Source organism: Myotis myotis, unplaced genomic scaffold, assembly GCF_014108235.1.
Source record: "Myotis myotis isolate mMyoMyo1 unplaced genomic scaffold, mMyoMyo1.p scaffold_m19_p_16, whole genome shotgun sequence".
Taxonomy (NCBI): Eukaryota; Metazoa; Chordata; class Mammalia; order Chiroptera; family Vespertilionidae; genus Myotis; species Myotis myotis.
Window position 1 is genome coordinate 46,465,892 of NW_023416320.1, and position 26,723 is coordinate 46,492,614.

The 26,723-nt window shown below is 39.4% G+C and overlaps 1 protein-coding gene and 1 pseudogene across 13 annotated transcripts in view; both read right to left on the minus strand.

Moving 5' to 3' along the window:
• Positions 1–26,723, minus strand: part of SPIDR (scaffold protein involved in DNA repair) — a 285,103-nt gene that overhangs the window by 232,570 nt on the left and 25,810 nt on the right. The window contains exon 1 of one of the 13 annotated variants that reach the window (XM_036338736.1): positions 12,068–12,092. The exons of the other annotated variants lie outside the window; for them this stretch is intronic. Within the exon in view, the coding sequence (XP_036194629.1) occupies positions 12,068–12,073 (6 nt within the window). The 5' untranslated portion in view covers positions 12,074–12,092. Of the gene's footprint in view, positions 1–12,067; positions 12,093–26,723 lie in introns of those variants that run through there. 13 annotated transcript variants of the gene reach the window in all.
• LOC118670756 lies at positions 15,790–22,878 on the minus strand (annotated as a pseudogene).

Consider the following 26,723-nt stretch of genomic DNA (forward strand, 5'->3'; position numbering starts at 1 on the left):
ACATCTTCCAGGACTGGATTAAGTAAAATGTGACTTTGCAAACGTGGAGATGTAATTCCACACAAATAAAGATCACTCATCCTCCCATGCGAGTCTCAGAAAATTCTTTCTCTCGAGATATAAGGACCCCACTCCCACTAGCAATGGAGAAAGACCATCCACACATGTCTCTGATAACAAAAATAATACTTGGCATCAAGAAAGAATTTTATGGCATTAATTACAAATAGGGCACTTGGGTTTTCTCTATATAGGAATTTTATTTTTCAATCCTGACATTGCAATAACCAAAAAATTTCAGACTACTCTCAAATTTATGCCTCCTGCCCTTTTATCCTTAATCTACTCATTTTTACAAATGACTAAAATACATTTAGATTTGAATAACTCACTCAACATCACATGATACAACTGAACTAATGACATTCACCTTCAGAGGTATCCCTTTCTCGGATCACCAGGCAGTCAGCACTCCAGAATCTCAGCTTTAGCATGATTATTTTATTTATACCTCTATGATCTCTTTGACATCAAAATGAAATATCAATAAATCTTAACTCATCCTCCTCTTCATTCTCCAGAATATTATGTGTCTAGAACAGGATCATTAGAAATAACTGGTGTCTTCACCTGACCTCCCTGCCACTTTCTTCTTTCTGTCCATGCGCACACTAGCCCCATCCCTCACATGCCTACCAATAAACACCAATACTGCACTCGGTGTTCTCCACTCAGGAACCACAGCAGCCCCTGATTCTAGTCACTGATATCCGAACTCCTCACCCCAGCACTCAAGGCCAACACTCAGCTGTTCCCTGAACCCCACACTCATACTTCAAACCCCATCATTCAATTCCACACTGAGGCAGGATAGTAAGAAGTTAGGAACATTCCCTGACAAAGGAATGGAGAAACTGAGACAGACAGCTGATTCAAACTGGCCCCGCCCAGTACCCTGACACACCCCTTTCTCTCCCTTGCACAACCACTCCCTGGAGCATTAAGCCCTCAGGACAATAGGGTTTGATCAGCAAAATCTTAGGAACAAAGTCAGGTTTGCTGACCACAGAGATAATTTCCCTCAAACTAGAGATAACATCTAGCCTTAGTTGTTTCAGCTGCAGGCCCAGAAAAGCAGCAAAACCAGATGAAGCCACTCCATGGCTGACATCAGGACCAAATGCAAAAACTAATGACTCCCTACCCTAGCATCAACCAATCAGCAGAGACCACGACTCTGAAAGACTACATCTGGAAAGCTGATGAATATTATATTAAGATCCTCCCGGGACCTCTTCAGAAAACAGATTTAAAAAACCTTAAGGCACAGGACCCAGTGGACCAGTTCTCTCTCCAGAGCACACTGGCCCTGTCCCTGCCTTCTTTCCGTAGGAGAATATCCTTTCCTTGCTTTCTCTTAAGCTCCAACGGCCCTTCTTCTGCCTCTGTAACTTGTTTCCTTAGTCCATGCAGCCTAGTTGGCTCACTTCTTTAGCCTTTGTGGCTTTTTTTCCCAAAAGGCTAAATAAACTTCTTCCTGGTTCTGAATTCTTTCTCAGCCAAATACAAGAACCGAGGTCTAACACTGCCACTAACAATGCCACACTATCAGCTATTTAGGCACCTCACCTTTCCAGTCCCAGCCTTGGGCCTCTGCTGAGCTGCTCTCTCAGTCACACACACCCTAGCCGTGAATGGTTAAGCTCCACAAAGGTTTTTCTGTTCACTCTCATCCCACAATCTGCTTCAAAGTCCTCTGTACTAACACCACCTGATGTTATCCTTATCTTGCCCCTAACTGCCTCTGCCTGCCTGCCTCATCACCCCTAACTGCTCACCTGCCTGCCTCATCATCCTTAACCACTCTGCCTGCCTGCTCGCCCCTAACCACTCGCCTGCCTGCCTGATCGCCCTTAACCACTCTGCCTACCTGCCTGATTGCCCCTAACCACCTCTGTCTCGCCCCTGCCCGCCGTGGCAGCTGCCTCTGCCTCAGCCCCGCTACCACGGCTTCGTCTGGAAGGTTGTCAGGAAGGACATCCGGAATAACGTCTGGAAGGTCGTTCAGCTGTCCGGTCTAATTAGCATATTATGCTTTTATTATTATAGATTAACTGAAGAACAATACTTTTACCGGTATAGGGGCAATAACTGAACACAGAGAGCTTATTCCCCCGTCTCCATGTTCTCTTTTGAAACAATGATCCAAGTGTATTTAAAACAGATTCCTAACTTCAAATGAATGCAGTAGACTTTACAGGCACATCAGCCATCTTCCTTTATGTCCCCAAAATAGCTTGCAGAACTTTGTTGGAAGAGAGTGATTTTCCTTTCTCTCACTAGAGCGAGAAAGCGGGATGGGAGGGAGAGGGAGGGGGAGGGGGAGGAAATAAGAAACTGGGGGTGGGGAGCGAGAGGGGAGAGAATGACCACCTAGATAGCAAGTTGGCAGGATGCTGCCAAGCTCTCTTGACTAAACATGAGCTCTGTGACCCCAACACTGAAATGCAGCACAGAGCATGTTTCTGCTCTTCTGAAAGTGGTTGTGCTTTTAAAGTATCATTTCAATAACATACATGTCTATTATGCTTCCAAACATGAGCATGGAAAGTAGCTTCTTCCTTCAGAGTTCACTACCGGAGGCTGGGGCAGTGGATGTGAAAAGAAGGGAAACCAAGAAATGGAAGAATCTGAAATATTCTTCTACCTAAATAAATTAAACAACAACAACTATCATTTCTATGCCTCTGAATCCCTTCAGAGATATTTTTGCCACATGAATTAGCCACACCCCTCATAAACGCACTGCTTTGTCAGATCACTTGACAGAAGGGGATATGTAGGCTGCCAACCTGAAGGTAGAACAGGATTTTGTTAAGAGCTTTAATCTAGTATATGAGTGATCCTGGCCAGAAAAAGAGAACACAGACGAAAATGGTGGAAAGGGCCTGAATTCTCCCAGTACTGTTTTATTTTTCAGGCTGTATAGATTTATGGGTGTACATTAATTTTTCTTTACATTTTTGTATACCTAATTTATTTCACTTAAAAAAGAGAGAGAGAAACACACAAAGTATATTCTAGAAACAGCAGGAATCGGATATGACTGACATGGAAAGATGTGTGGTCAAAGAGCAACGGGAGGAAATGCTTGCGATGGGGTTAAGCCCCTGCGCTATGCAGAGTGAGATGTGCTCCAGGCAGCCTTGCAGACCATAGGGCACAGAGGAAGACCTAGCAATCAGACTCCCATGGTAATAGCATTTCAAACGCGTGGTTTTGACTGCACATCAAGATCATCCTGGGTCTTTAAAAATGACACAAGTGATCGTCAGCACCCTAGAAGACAGGCAGGCCAGCTCACTTCACAGCCTCTCAGGCACAGCCCCACAGGCCTCTACCATGCCAACCTCATGGGAGTGTGCACTACGACCTGCCCTGCTGTGTGAACATACATGCACACACACATGCACACACTCGTCCTGCACTGCCCCCACAGCACTCAACTGCCACATCTATTGGGCTTAGTAGCTATGCTCACACTGCTACACCGGCCAACATGCTCGTCAATTCATTCTGGCTACTCCAAGACCTCGGCCTGAGATTGTCGAGAAGAGTGTGAGGCATGTGGCACCTATGGCTAGGCAACCGCACCAAAGGGCAGTCGAGGAGCAGCTGTGTCCCTGATGACTGAGGATTCCTGCTCTCTCTGACCATGTTAAGGCAATTAAATAAAACCTGGCCTCAGGCTAGTGTTCCTGCCCTTACCTGAGCTCACGGGCTCTGAGGTCCTAATCAGCCCCTAACATGCTAGCTCCAAGGCCACTCTCCTAGACATGCCTGCTCCGCAGTATGGCTCGCTATCTCAATAACTCTCAAATCACAGAATCGCCTGCGGAGCTTATTAAAACAAGGATGGCTTGGCCCCACCTCCAGATTTTGATTTGGAGGTCTGCGGCAGGCCCAAGAACTTGCATTTCTAACAAGTTCCCAGGAAGTGCTACTATTGCTGACTGGTCCCTTCTCCAAGGAACCTCCCTTGGACAATCACTGCTCTGTGTAGAACTCACATCTGCATATTAGGCTTTGATTCCTGTCTGCCTAACACAGACTTTCCCAGTTCAAACTTACAACCTCTCCTGGGATAACAGACTCCCCAACTAAGGACAGGGGACTGTAAGCAGGCCCATCCTGAGATCCAGAGTATGTTCGTCAGACACCAGGATCAAGGTACGCTCATCTTGTTTCCTCCTTACTAATAGATGGATGGAAGGAACGCACTACACACTGAGCTCAATTATTAATAAAATTAGAGGCCCGATGCATGAAATTCATGCAGGGGGGGGGGGCGGTCCCCTCAGCCCAGCCTGCACCCTCTCCAATCTGGGACCCCTCGGGGGATGTCTGACTGCCGGTTTAGGGGATTAGGCCTAAACCGGCAGTCAGACATCCCTCTCACAATGGTTTAGGGGATTGGGCCTAAACCGGCAGTCAGACATCCCTCTCACAATGGTTTAGGGGATTGGGCCTAAACCGGCAGTCAGACATCCCTCTCACAATGGTTTAGGGGATTGGGCCTAAACCGGCAGTCAGACATCCCTCTCACAATGGTTTAGGGGATTGGGCCTAAACCGGCAGTCAGACATCCCTCTCACAATCCTGGACCGCTGACTCCTAATTGCTCACCTGCCTGCCTGCCTGGTTGCCCCTAACTGCCCCCTGCCGGCCTGATCGCCCCTTGCTGACTCTGCGTGCCGGCCTGGTCGCCCCCAAATGCCCCCTCCCTGCTGGCCTGGTTGCTCCTAACTGCCCCCCCCTTGCCGGCCTGATCACCCCTCATTGACCCCCTGCCGGCCTGGTTGCCCCCAACTGACCCCCTCTGCTGGCCTGGTCTCCCCTAACTGCCCAACCCTGCCAGCCTGGTCGCCTCTTACTGCCTCCCCCTGCCGGCCTGGTTGCCCCAACTGACCCCCTCTGCTGGCCCGGTTGTCCCTCACTAACCCCCTTATCGGCCTGGTTGTTAACATCTCAGCCATCTTGTGAGGGCATGAGGATTAATTTGCATATTACCTATTTATTATGAAGGATGATTTATTGACATGACGAATTCATACAGTACTTTGCCATTTACAAAAAACTTTCATCCTCATGTGGTCGTACTTGAACTCGACAACAAACCGTAATAGATACTACTCTCTCCATTTTAGGAATGAAAAACTGAAGTCAGAGAACTTAGAACCTACTCGAGGTCACAATATTAGTATTTTGGGTACCTCCTTTTATGTAATTAATCCATTTATCAGTTGTATATTCTCATGTTTCATTGGTATCATTTATCGCTTATTTTTTTATTTTATTTTTTTATCACTTATTTTTAATATTAAAAAGTACAATAGCATTTAAGCAAATACGTGAAATAATGTGATCACTATAAACACTAAATCAATGTTGGTTGAATCAGAGTCTTAACCTATCATGAATGCAAACAGCACCAAAGCTACTGTTTGCAATTCCAAAAACAATTCTGATACTTAAAAGCACAGGATACAGCGTGGCAACCAGGGGACAAGTTTTTGTTTTTATTTTTGGCCCAACAGAGATTTTTTCCCCTAAAAGATAGGGACTTTTTATTACAATCACAATACAATGACCAGTGCTAAATATTTGTTTATTGACTTTTAGAGTGGAAGAGAGAGAGGGAATAGGGAGAGGAAGACGAAGAGTGAATAATATAAAATAGAAATGTTCTAAAAATTTGTAAAAGTAAAAGGGTCTGAGACTTCTATGACTCCTTCTCATCACATATGTCTATGAAATCCCAGTCACACTATAGTTATTGTCTTAAAATGAAAATAAATTATATAAAAATGTTAACTCTAATTACCTCCAGCTAAACAGAAATTTTATTGCAACTGACTTAACACTGCAGAGAAAATTCTGTAAGATATGTGTGTATGGCTGTGGGTGTATATGTATCCTACATTTTAACTTCTTCAATGTAAATATCCATGGGCAGTACTGAAACACATAAAAAGAAACATGTTCTATGAAAACAAAACCTTTAGATTTTTCCCACTAAAATAATATTAAGGGTCAGATAGTGCTCTTGAACTGAGAAACAAATTCTTGTTAAACAATCTAAGCCAATGAATGCCATCCCATGTTTAGCAACAACTACTAAAAGATGTGAACTTATTTAATCATTTTTCTATTCATAAGACTATATAGGGTAGGTATAGGGAGATCTTAGACTCAAATATTAATTTTAAATTTAGAAAATCTATGTTAGGTTCTGTCTCCTGCCACATATGAAAATAACACAAACTCAGGAGTGAGTATACATTGTAAACCTATCACTTTTGACATACAGTTTTTTTTTGGGGGGTGGGGGGATTGAATAGACTCTTAATATTTTATTTAAAATTAAAAGAATAAAATGGTCTGCCGAAGTCCAATTTACTGTTAGTGGATTTCATAATGATGGCAATTCTTAATAGGTTAGAGAACAAAGACTGTCAGAATAAAATATGTGTAAGTCTCTGGTATTTTAATGACTAACTACTTGTAAATCCCCTAAAACTAGTTAAATATATCTATCTAGATCAGCGGTTCTCAACCTGTGGGTCGAAATCCCTTTGGGGGTCAAACGACCCTTTCACAGGAGTCGCTGAAGACCATTGGAAAACACATATATAATTACATATTGTTTTTGTGATTAATCACTATGCTTTAATTATGTTCAATTTGTGACAATGAAAATACATCCTGCGTAACAAATACTTACATTATGATTCATAACAGTAGCAAAATTACAGTTATGAAGTAGCAACGAAAATAATTTTACTGTTGGGGTCACCACAACATGAGGAACTGTATTAAAGGGTCGCGGCATTAGAAAGGTTGAGAACCACTGATCTAGACAGATAGATATGTATGTGTGTGTGTGTGTTTGTGTGTGTGTGTGTGTGTGTGTGTGTGTTTTCAAACCTCAGTTCTAGAACGTCTCCCATCTTGAACAATTCAGTTCTCAACCAAGTTGTTCACAGAAAACATGTCTTGGTTGTCGAACAAAACTTCAGTTCTTGACCTGACCAGCCTTTCATGCTGATACCTGTATGACAGTCACGCATCTCTCAGGTGACAAGGAGACAATGCTCGAGTATATGAGTTGGTTTACGATAAACCTCATGTTGTTAACATCTCAGGAAATTGTGCTGTGAATATTTTCCTATTTTGCTTCTGTTGCTGCTATTTATTTATTTTACCCCACTCCCCGTGACTACTCCCCACACCCACACCCCAGAGGGACTCCCAGCACCCACACCCACCCTGTGCAAGGCCCTCCTGCCCCTTTGGCAGGGCCTGCTGGCCCCATCCCACCCCTCCTCTGTCAGAGGGGCTGGATGTAGCACCAGGGTCGGTGGCCCCATGAGGAGGTCTATTGCTGCTCATTATTAAATACGTACAGCAAGTTACCATGGGTCCTAAGAAGGTTAGCGAGATGAAAAAGAAAGTTGTGAGAACAACACAGGAGTCTGGAACAGATTAATTCAATTTACATTATTTCTAATGGGGAAAAATGATTGCATTTTCGAACAAATCGCTTCTTAAACAGCCTTCTAGAACAAATCAAGTGCAAGAACTACACACACACACACACGTATTATTTTTTATTGATTTCAGAGAATAAGGGAGAGATAGAAACACCAATGATGAGAATCATTGATTGGCTGCCTCCTGACCACCCCCTACTGAGGATCGAGCCCAAATCCCAGGCATGTGACCTCCTGGTTCATAGGCCTATGCTCAACCTTTAAGCCACACTGGCCAGGCTATATTTTTAAATTTTATTAAATATACTGGGTGACATTGATTAAAGTTATATAGGTTTCAAGTGTACAATTCTATAATATATCATCTGTGTACTGCATTGTGTGTTCACCACCCAAAGTCAAATCTCCTTTCATCACCTTATATTTGACTCCTTTTCCCTTTACTACGTACCTCCCCCACTCCTCTTTCCCTCTGGTAACAACCACCATACTCTTATTTGTATCTATTAGTTTTTGTTTATTTATCTTATTTTGGTTTGTTGCTTTCAGTTTTATATCCCACATGAGTGAAATATATGGTTCTTGTCTTTTTCTGTCTGACTTATTTCACTTAGCATGATATTCTCAAGATCCATCCATGTTGTCACAAATAGCAGTACTTCAACTTTTCTTATAGCTGAGTAGTATTCTATGTATAAATGTCATCTTCATCCAATCATGTATCAAGGGACACTTCAATTGCTCCATGTCTTAGGCACCGTGAATAAAAGCATTTGCATATTTAATACTCTCTAATATAATTTACTGACCTGCATGCAGCTTTAAAATACAACATGCTCAAGACAGAAGAGATCTCCTTTCCTTCTTTTCTCCTTAATTTTTTCTCTTACACTTTTTTTCAGAACTCCAAATTCTAGACTTCGAATTTTTCTTATAAGTAAAAACAAAAAACAAAAAACTAAAGCAAATATTTATGAAAATTAGTTTGAGATTCATTCAGCTTTCCTCATAAAAGTTTCAGCTCAATAAAAAGAACCAGAAATTTTAATGGCAAGGAAAATAAATGCTATCTTGTTCCATCATACCACATTTTTTTAAAAAAGCAACCCATATCCAAAGCAAAATAAGGAAGTAAAAATAAGGTAAATAAAAGAGGTTTGACTTAAGTAAATTTCCTCCTTCCATGGCCTCCTACACCTCTCCACTCTGTCCTTTTTTCAGATAGATATCCTACGGCCTAATGGGGTATCTTGAAACACTACAAGATATACACTGAGCAGATCAGAATGCTAACAGACTCTCCCAGAGGCAAGATAAACACATCAAGTTCTAACAGGTAGCTAGGGAGTGGGCGTTAAGAAGTAGAAATATGGGGAAATCATTTTCTCTCCTTCAGATCCAAATACCAAAATGCTCCAGGCCCAGAAATTTTGGATGGAATAATCTAAGAAAAGATGAACAAGAAGCAAGCTAGCATAGAAAGTTTAATGTGTTCCTTTATAAGCCTAGTTAATAAATTAACACTCTTTCCCCTATTCCTTAATTTCCTACTTATTCGAGAATTGAAACTTTTTGCATGAGTACTCAAACTGACAAGCAGAATACAATAAAATTCTTCTTCTCTTATGAACTAATTCAAAGATTCCATTCGATGTCCTCATCTACCCTTTACCAGCAGAATAATGCTGGGCAGGTTTTTAATTTGAAAAACAGACAAGTTATCCATAGGCCACATAAAGACAGTGATACCCATTTCAACAGGGTCACTGTGGAAACTGAAAGAGAAAATGTATTCTACAGCACCCCCACATATTAGGTAGGAACCCACAAAATAGCAGCTGTCATTACTGTACTAAAAACTGAAGTTTAGCATCCAAACTTTCCTAGCGCTTTATGTATATAAAAGTAGGTTTACTGTTGTTTGCGTGGAAAATAATGCAATAATTAATAACCTGTATTGGTCTTACTTTAGGTATCATATGCAACCCCTCCCTGCCTCTGCCCACTACAAATGTGTTGTCTGTTCAATAATGTTTTTCATTAAAATATTTTCTGAAAATATACATTATATAGATCATAATCATATATTCAACCCAAGGGACACATCAGCTTTGTTAGTGAGCAGTCTGTTTAAAATTTCACTATCATATAAAATCCTGGTAATAGGTTTTCAAATGACCAATCCATGTGATCATGAATGCTTATTTTTGATTATATCATGATGCATATTTTGTTAAGTGTTCTCAACCACTTCAGTGAAAGCTTCAGTCCAGACGGACACTCTTGAGGAAGCTGTCATTGAAGTTAAGCTCCCACAACAGCAATTTTGATCCCTTAACGTTGTCCTGTCACCCACATTACAGGTGTCAAACTGTCTGATAAAAGTTGAGAAATTTAAGAAAATAAACAAAGAATCAAAAATATAATTTCACAAGTTCTATTTTCATGACAATTGAATGTTTAGTTATATTTGATTATGCTTTCACCATACATAAAGGTATTTAATTCATGAGTAGATGAGTTTTTGCCACCAGTTTTTAAAAAAATCCCTGCCACGATCCAGCTGCATGTGTTGTCTCTGCTTTACTCATTCATTCATTCACTCGCACATTCATAATAATCCTGGCCCTGAAGAAATTTGCAGTCTCGTTGGGGAGAAAGGCATATAAGGCAATGATTACTGGGAGATACGACAAAGAGCACTATGGAAGCAGAGAGTGCTATGATGACATAACACCCAAAATCCAACTTTCAACTAACAATTAAAATATGCCTCTTGAGGAAAGAGAAAAGCGGAAGTATACTCCTTCCAGCATTTAACATTCTAAGGTTTTCTGAGAAATTCATGCATATCCAATCTATATTAAAAATATGTAATATTGTTTAGAGGTCCTTGGAAGTGCAATAAATGAGTATTTTTGCCAAAGGAAGATTTAAGGGATTAAAAAAAAAGTTTCTTCCATGCAAGCTTCGTTTCAAGCCCAGCCAAAGTAAAACACACAGAAAAATGCCCCAAAGGAAGTTTACAATATAGCTTTTTTATATAAGCATCTATAAAAACATATGTTTGTGATTTATTTGTTTTATTTATTTTTTATGATATAAAACAGGTTCACAGATCTAAATGCTCCATCACCAGAAATCTGACCTGTGACTATTATCCATTTAATTGGTCAGGTTGTAAGAACATGCTGAGCAGCTAAGACCAAGGCATCCTGCCAGATTCTAGAAAGGCATAAATGAATAAGAAATACAGTGATTAATCATGAAAAGTAAACAGTACCAGACATTAGCCTAAACCACATATTCCAACAAACACTAAGGCAAGCCTTTTTAAAACCTTCATCATTAGCAACACAAACTTAATCACCTTGGTTACATACTGCACTGCATAAGAAACAAAAGGTTATTTCTTAGGGGTCTAGTCATCTAGTTAGTTAGAAGGTAAGATACATTTGTTCACTCATACATATGCAAATTAAATATTTTTTAGAAAAAGTTGTTTATGTATAATATTCAGGCGAAACTGGTGTGATCCTTAGCTTTCTGTGTACTTACTGCATTTTGAATAAACAGAGTCAATGCATTTCTGTGACTGAGAAACAAAGATGGTAAAAAAGAAAAATGAGACCAAGAAAGAACCATTCATTCCAATGAAAAAAGGAATGAACACAAGATTTAAAGATGGATACAGGTATATGTCTACATCCTTCTAACACTGTGTTTTTCTTACTTTAAAGCCACATTTTCCCATTTTTAATTCACGTACCTGACTGAGAAAAGTACTGAATATGTGTTTCCGTTAGCGGTACAGAGTACTATCTTAAGTGAGACAGCAGAGGCCCTGTGGTGCCTACTATACACTCGTCCGGTATGGATAGGAGAGCTGTGGGAATTCACCAACTCAAGAATGGGAAGTCAGTTAACAGAGAGAAAGGTGATATCAGTATTAAAGCACTGCTTGTATGTGAAGCCTTAAAAGTATCAATAATCTTTTAAAACAACTAATTCTCCAGACCCACCTAACACACAGACAAGAGGAGTATTCCCCACTCTGTTCAGAATCCACACTGAAACTTATCTGAATGAGCTTGACCCTGGTTGGCAGCAAGCCAGCAATCTTCGTCACCGAATGACTTAACAGAACAGTGTGTTCTTGGCAGGAGCACAAAAAAAGGTGTTGAAATCTACACTAAAAAAATCTCAGCTTACATTTTTAAATCCATTTTTAAATGTAATGATAAAAGATACTTACATATGATAAGCGATTTTTAGTGTTTGGTATATTGATTTCAGATAATTTTCTTTTATCCTTACTGCAAATGGAGTCCATTTGGGGTCCCTTTCAATACTTCCTGAACAATCACTGGAACCCTTCCCCAAATACAATGAATCCACGCTCTGGCCATTCTCCTGTACCTCCTCCTCTAACAATATACCCGAAAAATTCCAGAACACCCTGAGCTGGCATTTTAGAGACAGCAAGTAAAGCCAGAAGTAATGTACCGACTCACTTCCATAGGGAGCCATGGAGGAAAACAGGGGCCACAGCTCAGTTCTCTCAGGCAATGAAGTAAGAACAGGTAAAAGGTAGTAAATTTACATCACTAGCCACACAGATTATGTTAATTAATCTGCAAAGTAAACTGCAAACAAGAAGGCAGGTAAGAGGGAATTTGGCCAAGAGCCTATACAATTTATTTCAGAGAAAACATTATAGTCTTTTGCTTTCGTTTTTGCCATTCTCCTTTTATGCTACTCCAAAATGCCATCCTTGGTATAACATTAGTTCATCCTCACCATTCGCTGAAACAGTTTTTCTCTTTAGCCTTCCGGTCCTCAGCCACTTTTCCAGTTACTTGAGTCAGCACCTTTTCTTCAAACCCTTCCATAAAGTAATATCGTTTACCACATTCTGTATTCCAACTTGGGTTCCTCCAACCACCTGATTTATTTAAATGTGTACAGAGTAAAATTCACTCTTCGGGGAGTACAGTTCTGTACGTTGCAACAAATGCAAAAAGTTGTGTCTCCATTGCCACAATACAGAGTTCCCTTACTCTAAAAACTCACATGGCCCCTTTGTAGTTAATCCTGTAGCCCAGCCACTGTCCACCACTGTTTTACCATTATGACAGAATTGTAACATACTTGGTCCTGTCTTCCTTCACTTAGCAAAAGGAATTTAAGATTTATCCGCATTGTTGCATGGAGTGTGTTTTCTTTGTATTATGCACTGAGAGTATTTCCTTGTGTGAATACATCCATTCAACAGCTGAAGGACATCTGGGTTAATTCCAGTTTGGGGAGGCTAATGAGCAAGGCTGCTATGAAATCTCAAGCTCAAGTTTTTATGAGAACCTACATTTTCCGTTTACCTGGCTAAGTACTTAGAATTGAGACTGTTGGATTGTACGTTAAGTATATCCTTAACACTTGTGTGTATGTTTATTTTATTGAAATATATTTACATATAACATTGTATAAATTTAAAATACACACATTAATTTGCTATCTATATATATAAAAAGCCAGTGTCTGTGATGACCAGGACGACCAAATGACTGGTCACCATGAGGTGCATTGAGCACCTCTCAGTCCCTCCCCCGTGGCCCACAGGCTCCAAAGGCAGCAAGGCAGGCGGCAGGTGGGTGGGGCAAGCAGCAGTGGGCAGCTGGGCGGTGCTGCAAGCATGGCGGGGCAGCAGGCAGCTGGGCAGCAAACGCGGCAAGCAGCGCCGGGTGGGTGGGCGGGGCTGCGAGTGCGGCAGGGTACCTCACACGATTTCGCACACTGGGCCTCTAGTATTTATAAATTGTCATATAATTGCCACTGTAGCAACAGCACTTCTACGTTAGGTTGTTTTATCCAAAAAATAATTGCCAGGATCAATGTTGAGAACCTTCTTCCCTATGTTTTCTTCAAGAAGTTTTATGGTATTAGGTCTTTGATCCATTCTGAATTCATTTTTGTGAGTGGTATAAGATATGGGTCCAATTTCATGTTTTTGCAAGTGGTTATCTACTTTTCCCAGCACCATCTGTGAAATAGGCAATTCTTTTCCAAAAGGTGTTCTTGGCTCCATTGTTGAATATTAGTTGACTGTATAAGTGGGAATTTATTTCTGGGCTTTCTATTCTGTTTTATTGGTGTCTGCCTATTTTTATGCTAATATAGTGTTTTAAGCACTATACAATCACTGTACAGTTTGAAATCATGAAGTGTGGCGCCTCTGGCTTTGTTCTTCCATATTAGGACTGCTTTGACTATTTGAGATCTCTAGTGTTTCATCAAAATTTCAGGATTTTTTTTTTCTATTTCTGTGAAGAATGCCAATACACATTTGATAGGGGTTGTGTTGCATCCATAAATGGCTTTGGGTAGTATTGACATTTTTACAATATTAATTTTTCTGATTCCTGAACTTGCGGTGTCCTTCCATTTGTTTGTGCCTTCGTTGATTTCTTTGAACAAAGTCTTGCCATTTTTTGTTGTACAGTTCTTTCATTCCCTTGGCTCAATTAATTCCTAGATCTTTTATTGTTTTTGATGCTATTTTAAATGAGATGGTTTTATTTCTTTTGAAGGTGTTTTATTAGTGTATAGAAATTCAACTGACTTCCGTATGTTGATTTTATATCCCTTACTGAACCAACTTTACTGAATTTGTTGATCAGTTATAATGTTTTTAATGGAGTCTTTGTGATTTTCTATATACAAAATCCTATCATCTGCAAATAATGAGAATTTCACTTCTTCCATTTCGATTTGGATACCTTTTATTTTCTTGCCTTGCCTAATTACTCTAGTTAAGACTTCCAATATCACATCGAATAACATTGGTAACAGTGGGTGTTTTGTCTTTTTCCTAATCTTAGAAGAAAAGCTTTCCATTTTTGACTATACAGTATTAGCTGTGGGTTTGTCATATATAGCCTTTATGATGTTGAAGTATGTTCCTTTTGAGGGTTTTCATCATGAAAAAATATTGTATTTCGTGAAAAGTTTTTTCCCCATCTATTAAAATGACCATGTGATTTTTATCCTTTATTCTATTGGTGTAATGTATCACATTTACTCATTTGTGTATGTCAAACCATCCTTACATCCCAGGAATAAATCCAACTTGCTCGTGGTATATAATCCTTTTAATGTGTTCTTCAATTTGGTTTCTTAATATTTGGTTGAGAATTTTTGCATCTATGCTTATGAGAGACTGGTTTATAATTTCCTTTCCTTATAGTGTCCTTATCTGGCATGGTATGAAGGTAATGCTGATCTCGTGAGTTTGGAAGTATTCCTTCCTCTGCAATATCTAGCAAGAGTTTAAGAAGGTTTGGCCCTAATTCTACCAAACACTAATTCAGTGGTTCTCAACCTTCTGGCCCTTTAAATACAGTTCCTCATGTTGTGACCCAGGCATAAAATTATTTTCATTGCTACTTCATAACTGTAATGTTGCTACTGTTATGAATCTTAATGTAAATAACTGATATGCAGGATGGTCTTAGGCGACCCCTGTGAAAGGGTCGTTCGAACGCCAAAGGGGTCGCGACCCACAGGTTGAGAACTGCTGCACTAATTAATATTTGGCTGAATTAACCAGTGAAGCCATCTAGCCCTGGGATTTTGGGGATTGGTTAGTTTTTTATTATTGACTGAATCTTTTTACTTGTTATTGGTCTATTCAGATTTTCTATTTCTTCCTGATTCAGTCTAGGTAGGCTATATGTTCCTAGGAATTTGTCTATTTCTTCTAGGTAATCTTTTTTGTTATATAATAGTCCTGTTTTGCCTGATACACGGATGACTAGTCCACTTTCTCTTTATTCCTGTTTGCATGGAGCATCTTTTTCTATCCCTTCACTTTGAGCCCGTGTGTTTCTTTAGAGCTGAAATGCATCTCTTGTAGGCAACAAATATAGTTCTTATTTTTTTTTTTTTTAATCCATCCAGCTACTCTGCTTCATCTAATCAGTAAATTTAATCTATTTACATTTAGAGTGATTGCTGGCCTGACTACTGCTATCTTACTGTTTGCTTGTTGGTCTGTGTTTTTTTACAATTTCGCTTTCTGTTGTTTTGTTTACATATACATTCTTATCTTTAATCATTTTGTGGGGTAGGGTATGTACATAGCCATATAAACAGGGACTGGAGCAGATGTCTATATTCCATTTGTGTGGATTTTTATACTTGGATTCTAAAACTGAGAACAATAAGATTAAATGCAAATTTAGAAGTAAAAAAAAAAGTCCAGTTTGACTTCTTGCAACCTTCAACAAAAAAATCTAGCAGCACATAAAACATTTTTACAAAATGTTTCAGCATTCTTTTCTCCTTTCCCATAAAAAAAACAAACGAAAATAAAGCACAGCACCATAAATGTGGCAAGAAAATAGCCATTCTTATTCTTTATCTTATTATTCCTTTCTTGTAACAAAATAGCACTTGGACTCAGCAGTCTTAACCATCATCTTTATGTACCACTGAACTTAAACTGAAGAGGGCCGTACTGATAAAATCCTGTAGCCTATAGACCCACCACCAAAATGAGGAACACGGTTCTGCACTTCATAGGTGAAAACTTGGTGTTTGGGAATAAAACCTGATTCTTGACTTGAGAGCTTCAAGTGCATTTCTGAACGCTTCAAAATAACATTTTTTGGCCTTCTGGAAAAATAAATAAAAATACCCTCTGGAATCCATATTACAGTTTTTGGCCATTTCCATAATAAGCTGCATTAAAAGAGCTTGGTGCGCTATTTGTTCCACAAGAACATCATTCTGTTAAGGTTCCGGATAAAAACACCATAAAATAAAATATTTAGCGGTTTCTACAAATACAAGGTCTGAATGGTCAGACAAAAATCTTTATCATCCCATCAATTCAACATACCAAAGTGTCTGATTTTTTGCTCATATTTCTGCATAAACAATTCTGATTTATCTTCATCGTATGTCTCTTTTCATTTATCTTGATTAATAAAACATTAAAAACAACCTTACTAATAACCTACGCTTCCCACAGACACATTCCCCCGTCCTAGAACCTCTCCTTTGTACCCCGTTCTCCTGCTGTCTCCATTCTGATAGGCTGTTGGTGCTTCGGCATGTTCCTGATCCAAGAACTCAGAGCCATGTAGTGCTAAGTCTGAGTTTTAATGAGATTCCATGTGCATGCCACAGAGCTCTTCACGAACTTTGTTTCTGGCAACCCACTTCAAATCCATGGCTACACATCTGGGTGCCGCCGCCCAGCAGTTGTGGGCATCGGGGAGAAATGGGGAACGTGTCCAAGTCACTCTCCTCCTCAGCCTCACTCTCTGTCCAAGGGAGGCTCCAAGGTCCTGGCAGCGGTCCTGGCTGCTCAATGACTGGCTTTGCCAGGACCTACAACCCTCACTGCCAGTGGACTTGGCATGAGTCACTTTCTAGTTGCTTGGTACTGCCATTCCCCCCTCCCCATTTCTGCCTCCCTTTGTAAACCGCTGTTTTTCCATGTTAGTATATTCTGTCTCCCCCGCAACAAACACCCCCCTATCCCTGCTTTTTTAAATCTTTATTAATCTACTCTAGATTTTTGCTTTTGGTTAGCATGAGGCTTACATAAAACATGTCATAGATAAGATAGTCATTTTATGCTTACCGCAACTTATCTTAATTCACCAATAGAGGCTCCAATCTCTTACTCCTCCCCTTTTATATTTTTGATGTCACAATTTACCTCTTTTTATGCTGTATTTGTTAACAAAAATTATCGTACCTATAGTTATTTTTAGCAATTCTACCGCTATGCTACGATAGAATTGGAGTTTTCTAAAGCTGTCTTTTTCACCTGTATCAGGGGACTGTATACTTTAGTATGTGTTCATGTTGATGAGTGACTTTCTGATTCTGCTTGAAGAACTTTCAGCATTCCTTGCAAGGCAAGTTTCAGTTTTAATTTGTCGGGGAGGGTCTTTATTTCTCTTTCATATCTAAAGGATAATGTATTCAGTAGTCAATTTTTATCTTTCAGCACTTTGTCACTCCACTCTCTCTGGGGCTGCGGGGTTTCTGCTGATATCAAAGGGATTCCTTTGTAGCTTCCATTCTTGTTTCATCTCCTGGCTGCCTTTAATATTCCTCTTAATGTTTTATTTTTGATAGTTTTATTATGATATGTCTTGGAGAAGATCTTTTTTAAAAATATATTTTTTATTGATTTTAGAGATAGAGAAAGGGAGAGTGATAGAGAGAGAGAAACATTGATAAGAGATAAACATCAATCTACTGCCTCCTATTCACCTCTTACTGGAGATCAAGCCTGTAACCCAGGCATGCGCCCCGGCTGGGAATCAAACCGGTAACCTCTTGGTTCATGGATTGACACTCAGCTCTACCAGCCAGGAGAGATCTTTTGGCATTGAGATAGGTTTAACTTTTAATTTCTTGAAGTTGAATGTCTAAGTCGTCTCCCCAGCTTGGGAAGTTTTCAGCTATTATTCTTTCTTTAATTCCCTGCCCCATCTCCTCTTCTTTTCCTTCTGGAACCCTGATTATTCAGATGGTTTCCCTTTTGAATGAGTCCCATAGTCATAGAGGCTTCTTCACTCACTTTCATTTCCTTCTCTTTGTTCTATTCTGTGTTACTATCAAATTCTTATTCTCTAACTCACTTATTCAACCTTTCACCAGCTCTACTCGACTACAAATGCTTTCTATTGCATTCTTTATCTCATTCATTGACTTCTTCACCTCCAGAATTTCTACTTGGTTCATTTTTATGGTTTCTATTAAACGGTATAAAGAGTTCATTCTGTTCATATATGTTTTTCTTAATCTCATTGAACTGCCTTTCTGTGTTTTCTTGTCGCTCACTGAATTTCTTCAATACAGCTATTTTGCATTCTTTATCAGCCAGACTGTAGTACTGTCTGTCTTTGGGCTCAGTTGGAGAATCATTGATACCTTTTGGTAATGGCACATTTCCTTGATTTTTTTTTAAGTTCCTTGTATTTTTGTATTGCTGCTTTCACATTTGAAGTATACTTACTGGTTCAGATGGGGTACAGCTCCTAGGTGTTGCTTCTCCAGGGTTTTCTAGGTTATCATGGATCAGGGATTATCATGTATTAGTATAGATCATGCTCCACTCTTCTTGCTCCCTCTTGTGGCAGAAATCTTAACCTTTGTGTTTTCTCCTGCTCTTGTAGCTCACATACTGGCTACAAGAAAACTCGTTTTCCAGAAGGCAGTCTGCAGCTCAAGTCTGTGGTTTCTTCCATTCCCACAGATCCTGGTAAACAAATGGAGTCAACCCACAGATTGTGTGTGTGTTGGGGAGGGGCGGGGGTATTGGGAGCAATGCCACTTGGGGCATTGGGAGTGTCTGCGACTTGGAGGGGACATCCTCATGCAGAGTCTTCACAGAGCTGTGGACAGAATTCCTGCTGAAGTCCTGAAGCAGACAGCAAGGACCACATTCCTTTATGTGCTCTGATATTCCAACGTGGTTCCTTCCCTCTCTTCTCCCGACCCCTAGTCATGAAGGTCACACCTCAGAAATCAGGGTGCTGATGTAGAGAAATTGATTTCTCCAGCCACACCATGCACAACTGGGATAGCCAGGCACGCACTGTTTTCCACTTCATGGGGGAGGTCACCACTGCTGTTGCCAGAGAGCTTCCTCCACGCAGTGTCACTGGGGAAGGGGGAGGGTAGAGTCCCTACTCTCTGCATCCAAACTCGTCTCTATCCCACTCAGATGCTGTGCTGTAATGTTCCCTCAAACATGAAACTTCTACGAATTCTTCTCACCTGTGAGTATCTGCCCAGGTCAGCACTCACCAGGTGTTTTTCCCTAATAGGGCGATTGAGAGTGAGGCCTGTTTATTTTCAGACACAGGTGTGCTAGAAAACTTCCCCATCCCTTGTTTAGGGTGCTGGAGGCATATTTTATTCATGAACCAATATCTAGTTACTTGTTTTAAAAAGGCAAGAGAAAGAAGGACGGCTTCTGCAGCTTTGGTGCTGACGCCAATCATCAGTACATCCTTAACTCTCTAAGGCAATGGTTCTCGATCTTGGCTGCACATTAGAATCACCTGGGAATCTCTTTAAAATCCTGATTTCTGGGCCTCATCCTCCGGAAATTCTATTTCTTTGTTACTAATGTTGTGGCCCCACCCCATAACAAAGAAACAGAATTTCCAGAGGATGAGGCCCAGAAATCAGGATTTTAAAAAGACTCCCAGGTGATTCTAATGTGCAGCCAAGGTTGAGAACCACTGCTCTAAGAACTACCAAACTGTTTTTCCAAAGTATGCGCTCCATTCTGCATCCCCAAAAGCAATGTTTGAGCACTCCAGTTACTCCTCATTCTCAGCAGCATTCAATGTTGTCAAGTTTTTGCTGTTTTTCGGTCGTTCTAATAGGTATGTAGTGGCAGGTATATTTTACAAATTGGAACACCACACACGTGGATCTAAACTCCTACCTTCTCATGGAGAATCAGAAGTTTAGATAACACTGTACTAACATTCCTTTAAGGCAACAACTGGTTAGAACTATTGTTACTTGTACATGAACATATTCTCTCCATTATATCACAGCCCCTACCACTCCAAATTACCTTTACCAGTGTGGCTTCACATATTCAGGTTACCGGCCTGATCTGTAGAGCCACCTGAGTTTGGAGCGCCACACCCAGCCCTATCCCCAAACACTGCAATCAGCATCCTCACATCCCTTCACAATTTTGCCCCAGCCACCTGTATGCTGTCACTTCCGGTCTTCTCCACACTAGAGTCCTGTATTCCAGCTTACAATGATTCTTAAACATACCTCTTTCATCCTAGCTCTTTCCTATTTTATGAAATATTACTCAGCCTTCAAAATCCAACTCAGTTTCCTCTCTGAACTCACCTAATTTTCTTCACATTGCTTTTAATAATAAAAGAACAAATATATGACACGAAAATTGTTTATCAAATGTTACAATACTGCTTTCAAATTTAAACTTTCATTTAAGCAAGCAATCCTCAACCATATGACGTGGGACGTGGTTAACAGTAGAAAAAAAATGTTAAGATACAGTCATCAATAATACAGCTGCAAGCTTTACATCTGTCCCTTTAGAAACTAGAGCAGATTCACATCACACTTTCTCAGTAGCAAAGTCAGGAGTGAATTATTAGCTAGTACCAGAAATGCACATAACCCTGACAGTATGACACAAATTATACTAAATGTAATCCTTCATATGTGGCAAATGAGTAAAAAAAAAAAATGATTTAGAACCACCAATTTCAGCCATCAAACTGTGAAATATTTAGATAAGTAACCCTTTTCAGCTCAGTTTCTTCTTAGGAAATCTGTAAATTATCTGTTATAATTTATTTACCTTTCTTCATACAAATTTTATTATTTATGATGGAGATAATAGCAAAGTTACTGGATTGTTATTAAGAAAAAAACAAACAATATACATGAAATGACCTTACTAGAGTGTCTTTGACAGGTTAAATACATGTCCTATATTTTCTTTTTCCTTCCATGTCATTAATTCATTGATTCAGTCAATATTTCAGTGATGGCGAACCTATGACACGCGTATCAGAGGTGACATGCGAACTCATTTTTTTGGTTGATTTTTCTTTGTTAAATGGCATTTAAATATATAAAATAAAGATCAAAAATATAAGTCTTTGTTTTACTATGGTTGCAAATATCAAAAAATTTCTATATGTGACACGACACCAGAGTTAAGTTAGGGTTTTTCAAAATGCTGACACGCCGAGCTCAAAAGGTTCGCCATCACTGCAATATCTAGTGAGTATTTACCACATGCCAACCTCTGTGATAAGTATTGGAAATGATAAATCAAAGCTCAGACTAAGAAAATGCAACTCTCAGAATACCTCAGCCAAAAACATTAGAGATAAAAAGACAATCTTTATTTTCCTATTTGCTTCTTTGCTTCTTTAATTTTAATGCCATCATCAAATTTTTATCCCAAAAACCAATGTAAAGTTACTCCATAGTCTCAAATACTAGTATTAAGTAATTTTTAAGCTGGGGAGAAAAAAAGCAAAGACCAAACTAAACAATGAACAAAACAAGGTGACAATCTTCAAAATTTTTCCTAGGTAAAAAGTTAACATGGATAATATAGCATCCACTTAATTAGACATAATATAAATTTACTAGTACAATAAAGTTAAGACAGCTAGGTAATGATCTTGGAGTGTGTATATCTTACCCCAATTTCCAATCCAACAGAACCTTAGATAAAAATGAGAAATGTTATTTTACAAATTACCTATGTATTCTGAAAGATCTGCTCAAAAATGTGACCAGTCTGGCTTTAAGAACATGCAACAAATATGTCCACAATTACTATGTTAGCACAGTATAGACTAAGAGCAGAAAGGAAAATCAGCCAAGGTAGATTAGATATCTGCACTAAAGATAGTAAATAACGAAATACTAGTGGTCATAAGAAAGGGAGTTTACAATATATACCAAAAGCTAGCTTTGAAAATATAAAATCTGGCCCTGGCCAGGTGGATCAGTTGGCTGAAATGTCCTGTGCACCAAAAGGTTACAGGTTTGATTCCCTGTCAAGGCACCTACCCAGGTTGTGTCTTTTATCCTGGGGGGGAGGGTAAGGAGGGGGAGGGGTGTGTATTCAAAAGGGAACTAATCTCAATGTTATCTCTCACATCAATGTTTCTCTCTCTCTCTCTCTCTCTCTCTCTCTCTCTCTCTCTCTTTCTCTCTCTCTAAAAATCAATATAAACATATCCTCCAGTGAAGATTAATATATAAAATCAGGACTTATTTCAAAACACTATAGAGCATAAATCAGAAATATGAGAAAGAAGAACTAACTTGTCTTTCTATGTAACTAGATAATATATGGCAGAAACTCTATAGAGAGGAAAGCAGTGAGGTCCCATCTGTTTCTACGCCCAAACCTCCTCTCTGTACAGATGATTCCTCCACTTATCAAGCTATGCCCTAGGGTTTTCATGTCTTTAAGATGCAAATGATTCTATCTGAAAATAAGAACATAGGAACACCTCCCAAAGTAGGCAAATCTCCCTTACATAGGCTAAATTCTAATGTATATAGTTGGACTTCTATAACAGTTTCCCTAAATACAACATTTCATGTAAAATATCCTTTTCAAGACAACTAGTAATAGGAATAAAGAGAGATAGAAAAAGATAAAATAGAAGCAGAGTTGCAATAAACATATTGGTAATACTACTTGGGAAATTACAAAGGGAGCTAAAGCTAAGCATACCTGCCTTCGAGAAACAAGTTCCTGTGTCATTTTGGCATGGCAGCAGGCTGGATACTGGGCGGGAGCAGGGTGGGTAGGGTTGCTAGGGCTTGGAGAGTAAAAGAGTCAGGTAGGAATTGCTGATAAAGCCAGGTGAGACATACTGGTATTGTCTACATGCTGTAGCAATCAAGCTTTAGAAAAGGAATTTGGAAAATATTCCTGGATGTACATAGGAATATTCCCTCAAGTTGTGCCCATGAGGGACAAAAGATACTAGAGGCTCTAGGAACTCTAAGACAAAGAGAATGTATGTCAACAACTTAAAATTTAAACAACAAACCAGGAATGACAATTAACCCCTAGAGGCCGGGGAGCGCTATCACGCTCCTCCTGTCTTTTGCCAAAACTGCCGGGAGCGCAATTGCGCTCCTCCTGCAGTGTCCAGTTCTAAGTCTGCTTTTATTAGTGATGATGATATTGCTAAATATGTCAATTCTTGCTGTGAAGATGACAATTTTGTGGAAGATATTGAATATGTAACTTTATTTACTTGTGATTCATAATTTTTTTCCTAAACTGCTGTAAAATCAGCAAAAATGCCTTGGCAATTTTAGCATAGTTCCAAGGATATTGGTTGGCACTCAAAGGGTTAAGGTGTAGAAAAATAAAATTCTGTTTTGTATAAAAATTACCTGCAATAATATAAAACTTTTAAACTGAGAAAAGTTTTGGAAACAGGACAGTAAGTAGAACTTAGCATTACATAACATAGTATTACTAATTTAAATGTATAAAGTATTTCATGTATTTAGTTTCAAGAGTCTTGAAAGAAGCAAAAAAATATGTCTATGTATCTCAAAAGCCCAAAATTGCCATCAAAGTCATGCAAGTATTATTTTTCACATAGGTTTTGTTACTTAAACAAAAATTCTTCCACTATGAGAGCTCTTTAACCCTTTTTGGTCCAGCGTGGAGGCTGACTCGACAGATCAGGCACTAGGAGCAGGTCTAATGTCGAGGCTGAGGTCAACACTGCAAACCGGTTCAACATTCAATCCCGTCAATTAATTTGGACCAGACTGTTTGAATTCCAAAAATAAAATTGGACTGCAAAGGGTTAAGAACATAAATCTTATAGCTATAAAGAGAACACTGTACTACCTCATAGCCTTACAGTGAGAATTGAATGATGCATGTATATATGTCAGGGAAAAGTTGTTTAACAGAACATTATTTCAACTCCAGCTATTGTAACACCAACTGAGTGTACTGCTCTTTTCTGACATTAACTGCCCTAAAACAGTCAAGGGCAAAGTTCTCCACCCTGCCCTCATTTCTCACAGCAGCTGCTAGTAATAATACCATTGTAATAATCTGGTTATTATTTAACAGAAAAGGAATAAAGGAAAAACTAGAAAATATAGGCATGCCATTTATACAGCTTTGCTAGTTAATTTAACACTCTCCAAATCTGTCCCCCACTGACCCATGGGGGAAGGGACTGGACAAAGGCAGTTTGAAGGCATGTTTTCTAAGGTCTCAGTGACAGGGGAAGGTGCTTACCTGTCTCTCAGTCACACCTGTATTTCACTGCAATCACTACATAACGTACATGAGGATTGCATAACACAGCTCACCTAATTCCTATTTCCTTCACACTTCCTGAAAAATGTAGGTTATAAAGAGACTTCACTATTATGTCTCTGCTGCCCTCTACAGAAATATGTCTTGGAAGACAATGGTAAAATAAATTATGAAAATCCAAACAGCAATACTAACCAACATGGAAAGTCACATCAGTAATCAACTACACTTGTTAAATGTCCTAAAAGACAACATTACAAAGACAATTTATTGCTATGGTCTTTAATTTCTATCATGCTTTTCTTCCAAGTAGTTGAGTGTAGTTAATCTGTATTCCAAGGAATACAATGTAAGTGTAAGTAATTAAGAGAATTTGGGACATGAATTAGAATCTCATTTTGCCATTTATTAACTGTATCTTCATATTCTCATCTATAAAATAGGGGTATAACAATAATAACATCTACCTCACATGTTCAGAACTTAGCAAAGTACTGACACATTGTAAGAACTCAGGGTTACTGTGTTTTAATGTTATTGCTATCACTATGACACTGTAACAAAATGGTCAGGACCACAGCCCAGAAGTGAGTGTGTCTGAGTTAGAATCCTGGCTCAGTCACTTACTACTTTATAACCACGGGTATTACTTAATCTTTCTGGGCCTCAGAATCCTTATCTGGAAAGAAAGGATGATAAAACAGCTCCATTCTCAGAGTTTTTGTGAGGTTTAAATACACTAATGTATGTAGCAAAGCACTCAGGAGAGTGACCCACAACAAGGAAGCACATGTATTAGCTGCTGGTGCTTTGAATGCAATTGCCTTTGCTCCAGGGAACCGGTGGAATCACATGTATAGGCAAATCGATCACATCCCTGGACGAAGGATTCACAACAGACCCGAATTATAATCAGTGCTTCCCAATGAATTAAAGTAGAACATGTCTTGTACAGTAAGTATCCACCCACCATATGTATGTTTCATTTCTACAAGCATACTAGCATATGAGGCAAAAATACCCTTATAGGTTATATAAGAGGTCTTGTTTCTGGAGAGCCAATTAATAGGTACAAAACTCCTAATTATAGTATAAATCTTCCCCCTCCACTGTTACTTAATGTACATAGCTCATTTACACATTGTAGCTGACTCCGTCAACACCCTACTCATGTCTCCTCCCCTGTGTCTTCAGTGATGCTTGCTTGCCCTATTATCCAGCTTCCAGCTCATCCATTTCTTTGCCTCAGGGCCCCTCTGATGGGATAATTCTAAGGCTCACAGAGTCTAAGAGCAGTATTAAGCTCCAGGCGCCCACAACAGTAACTTGCTTGATAATGACCCCTTGATTGGCTACTATTCCTTCCTGGCTCACATGCCCACTTCACTACCAGGAGATGTTCTCAGGGCATGCTTCTGCCTGAGAAATTCAAAGGCAAACAATAAACAATGAATAGAGGCAAGTCTACAAAAACTGCACATATTTTACTTCTTTCAACCTACTTGAAATATGAAATACACCAAAGAGAATGGTTTTAGGTATTAATATAAGGAAGTATTAGGAAGTAAGTGCTGATGTGACTACATGATCCTGGGCAGAGGGTATGCGGGTATATGAGTTAGAATCTCCTGAGAAGCAGCTGCCAAGATAGCATGAGCTATAAAAAAATCACTCAGAGAACCAAAAAGAAAAAACAGGAGGACAACTTAAGGGAGCTGTGGGACAACAGGAAACATACAATATTTTCATCATAGGAGTAACAGAAGGTGAAGAAAGTGAGCAAGGGATAGAGAACCTGTTTGAAGAAATAATGGTAGAAAACTTCTCTGACCTAGTGAAGTAAAAAGTCACGTAAGTTCAGGAGGCACAAAGTCCCAAGCAAGAAGAACCCAAACAGACCCACACCTAGACACATCATAATTAAAATGCCAAAAATTAAAGACAGATTCTTAAAGGCAGCAAGAGAAAAGCAATTTGCTACCTACAAAAAAGCTCCCATAAAGTGATCAGCTGATTTTCATCAGAGACTCTATGAGCCAGAAGGGAATGGCATAAAGTATTCAAGGTAATGAAAAGCAAAGACCTGAAACCAAGATTACTGTACCTGGCAAGGCTATCATTCAAAATACATAGTGAAATAAAGAGCTTCCCAAAAAAACAAACAAAAAAGGCTAAAGGAGTTTATCACCAAGAAATACAAGAGGTAAAGGGGCGGGAAAAAAAATATTTTTAAAGTAGCTGAGCCTGGCCAGCGTGGCTGTGGTTGAGCGTCGACCTATGAACTAGGAGGCCACGGTTCTATTCCTGGT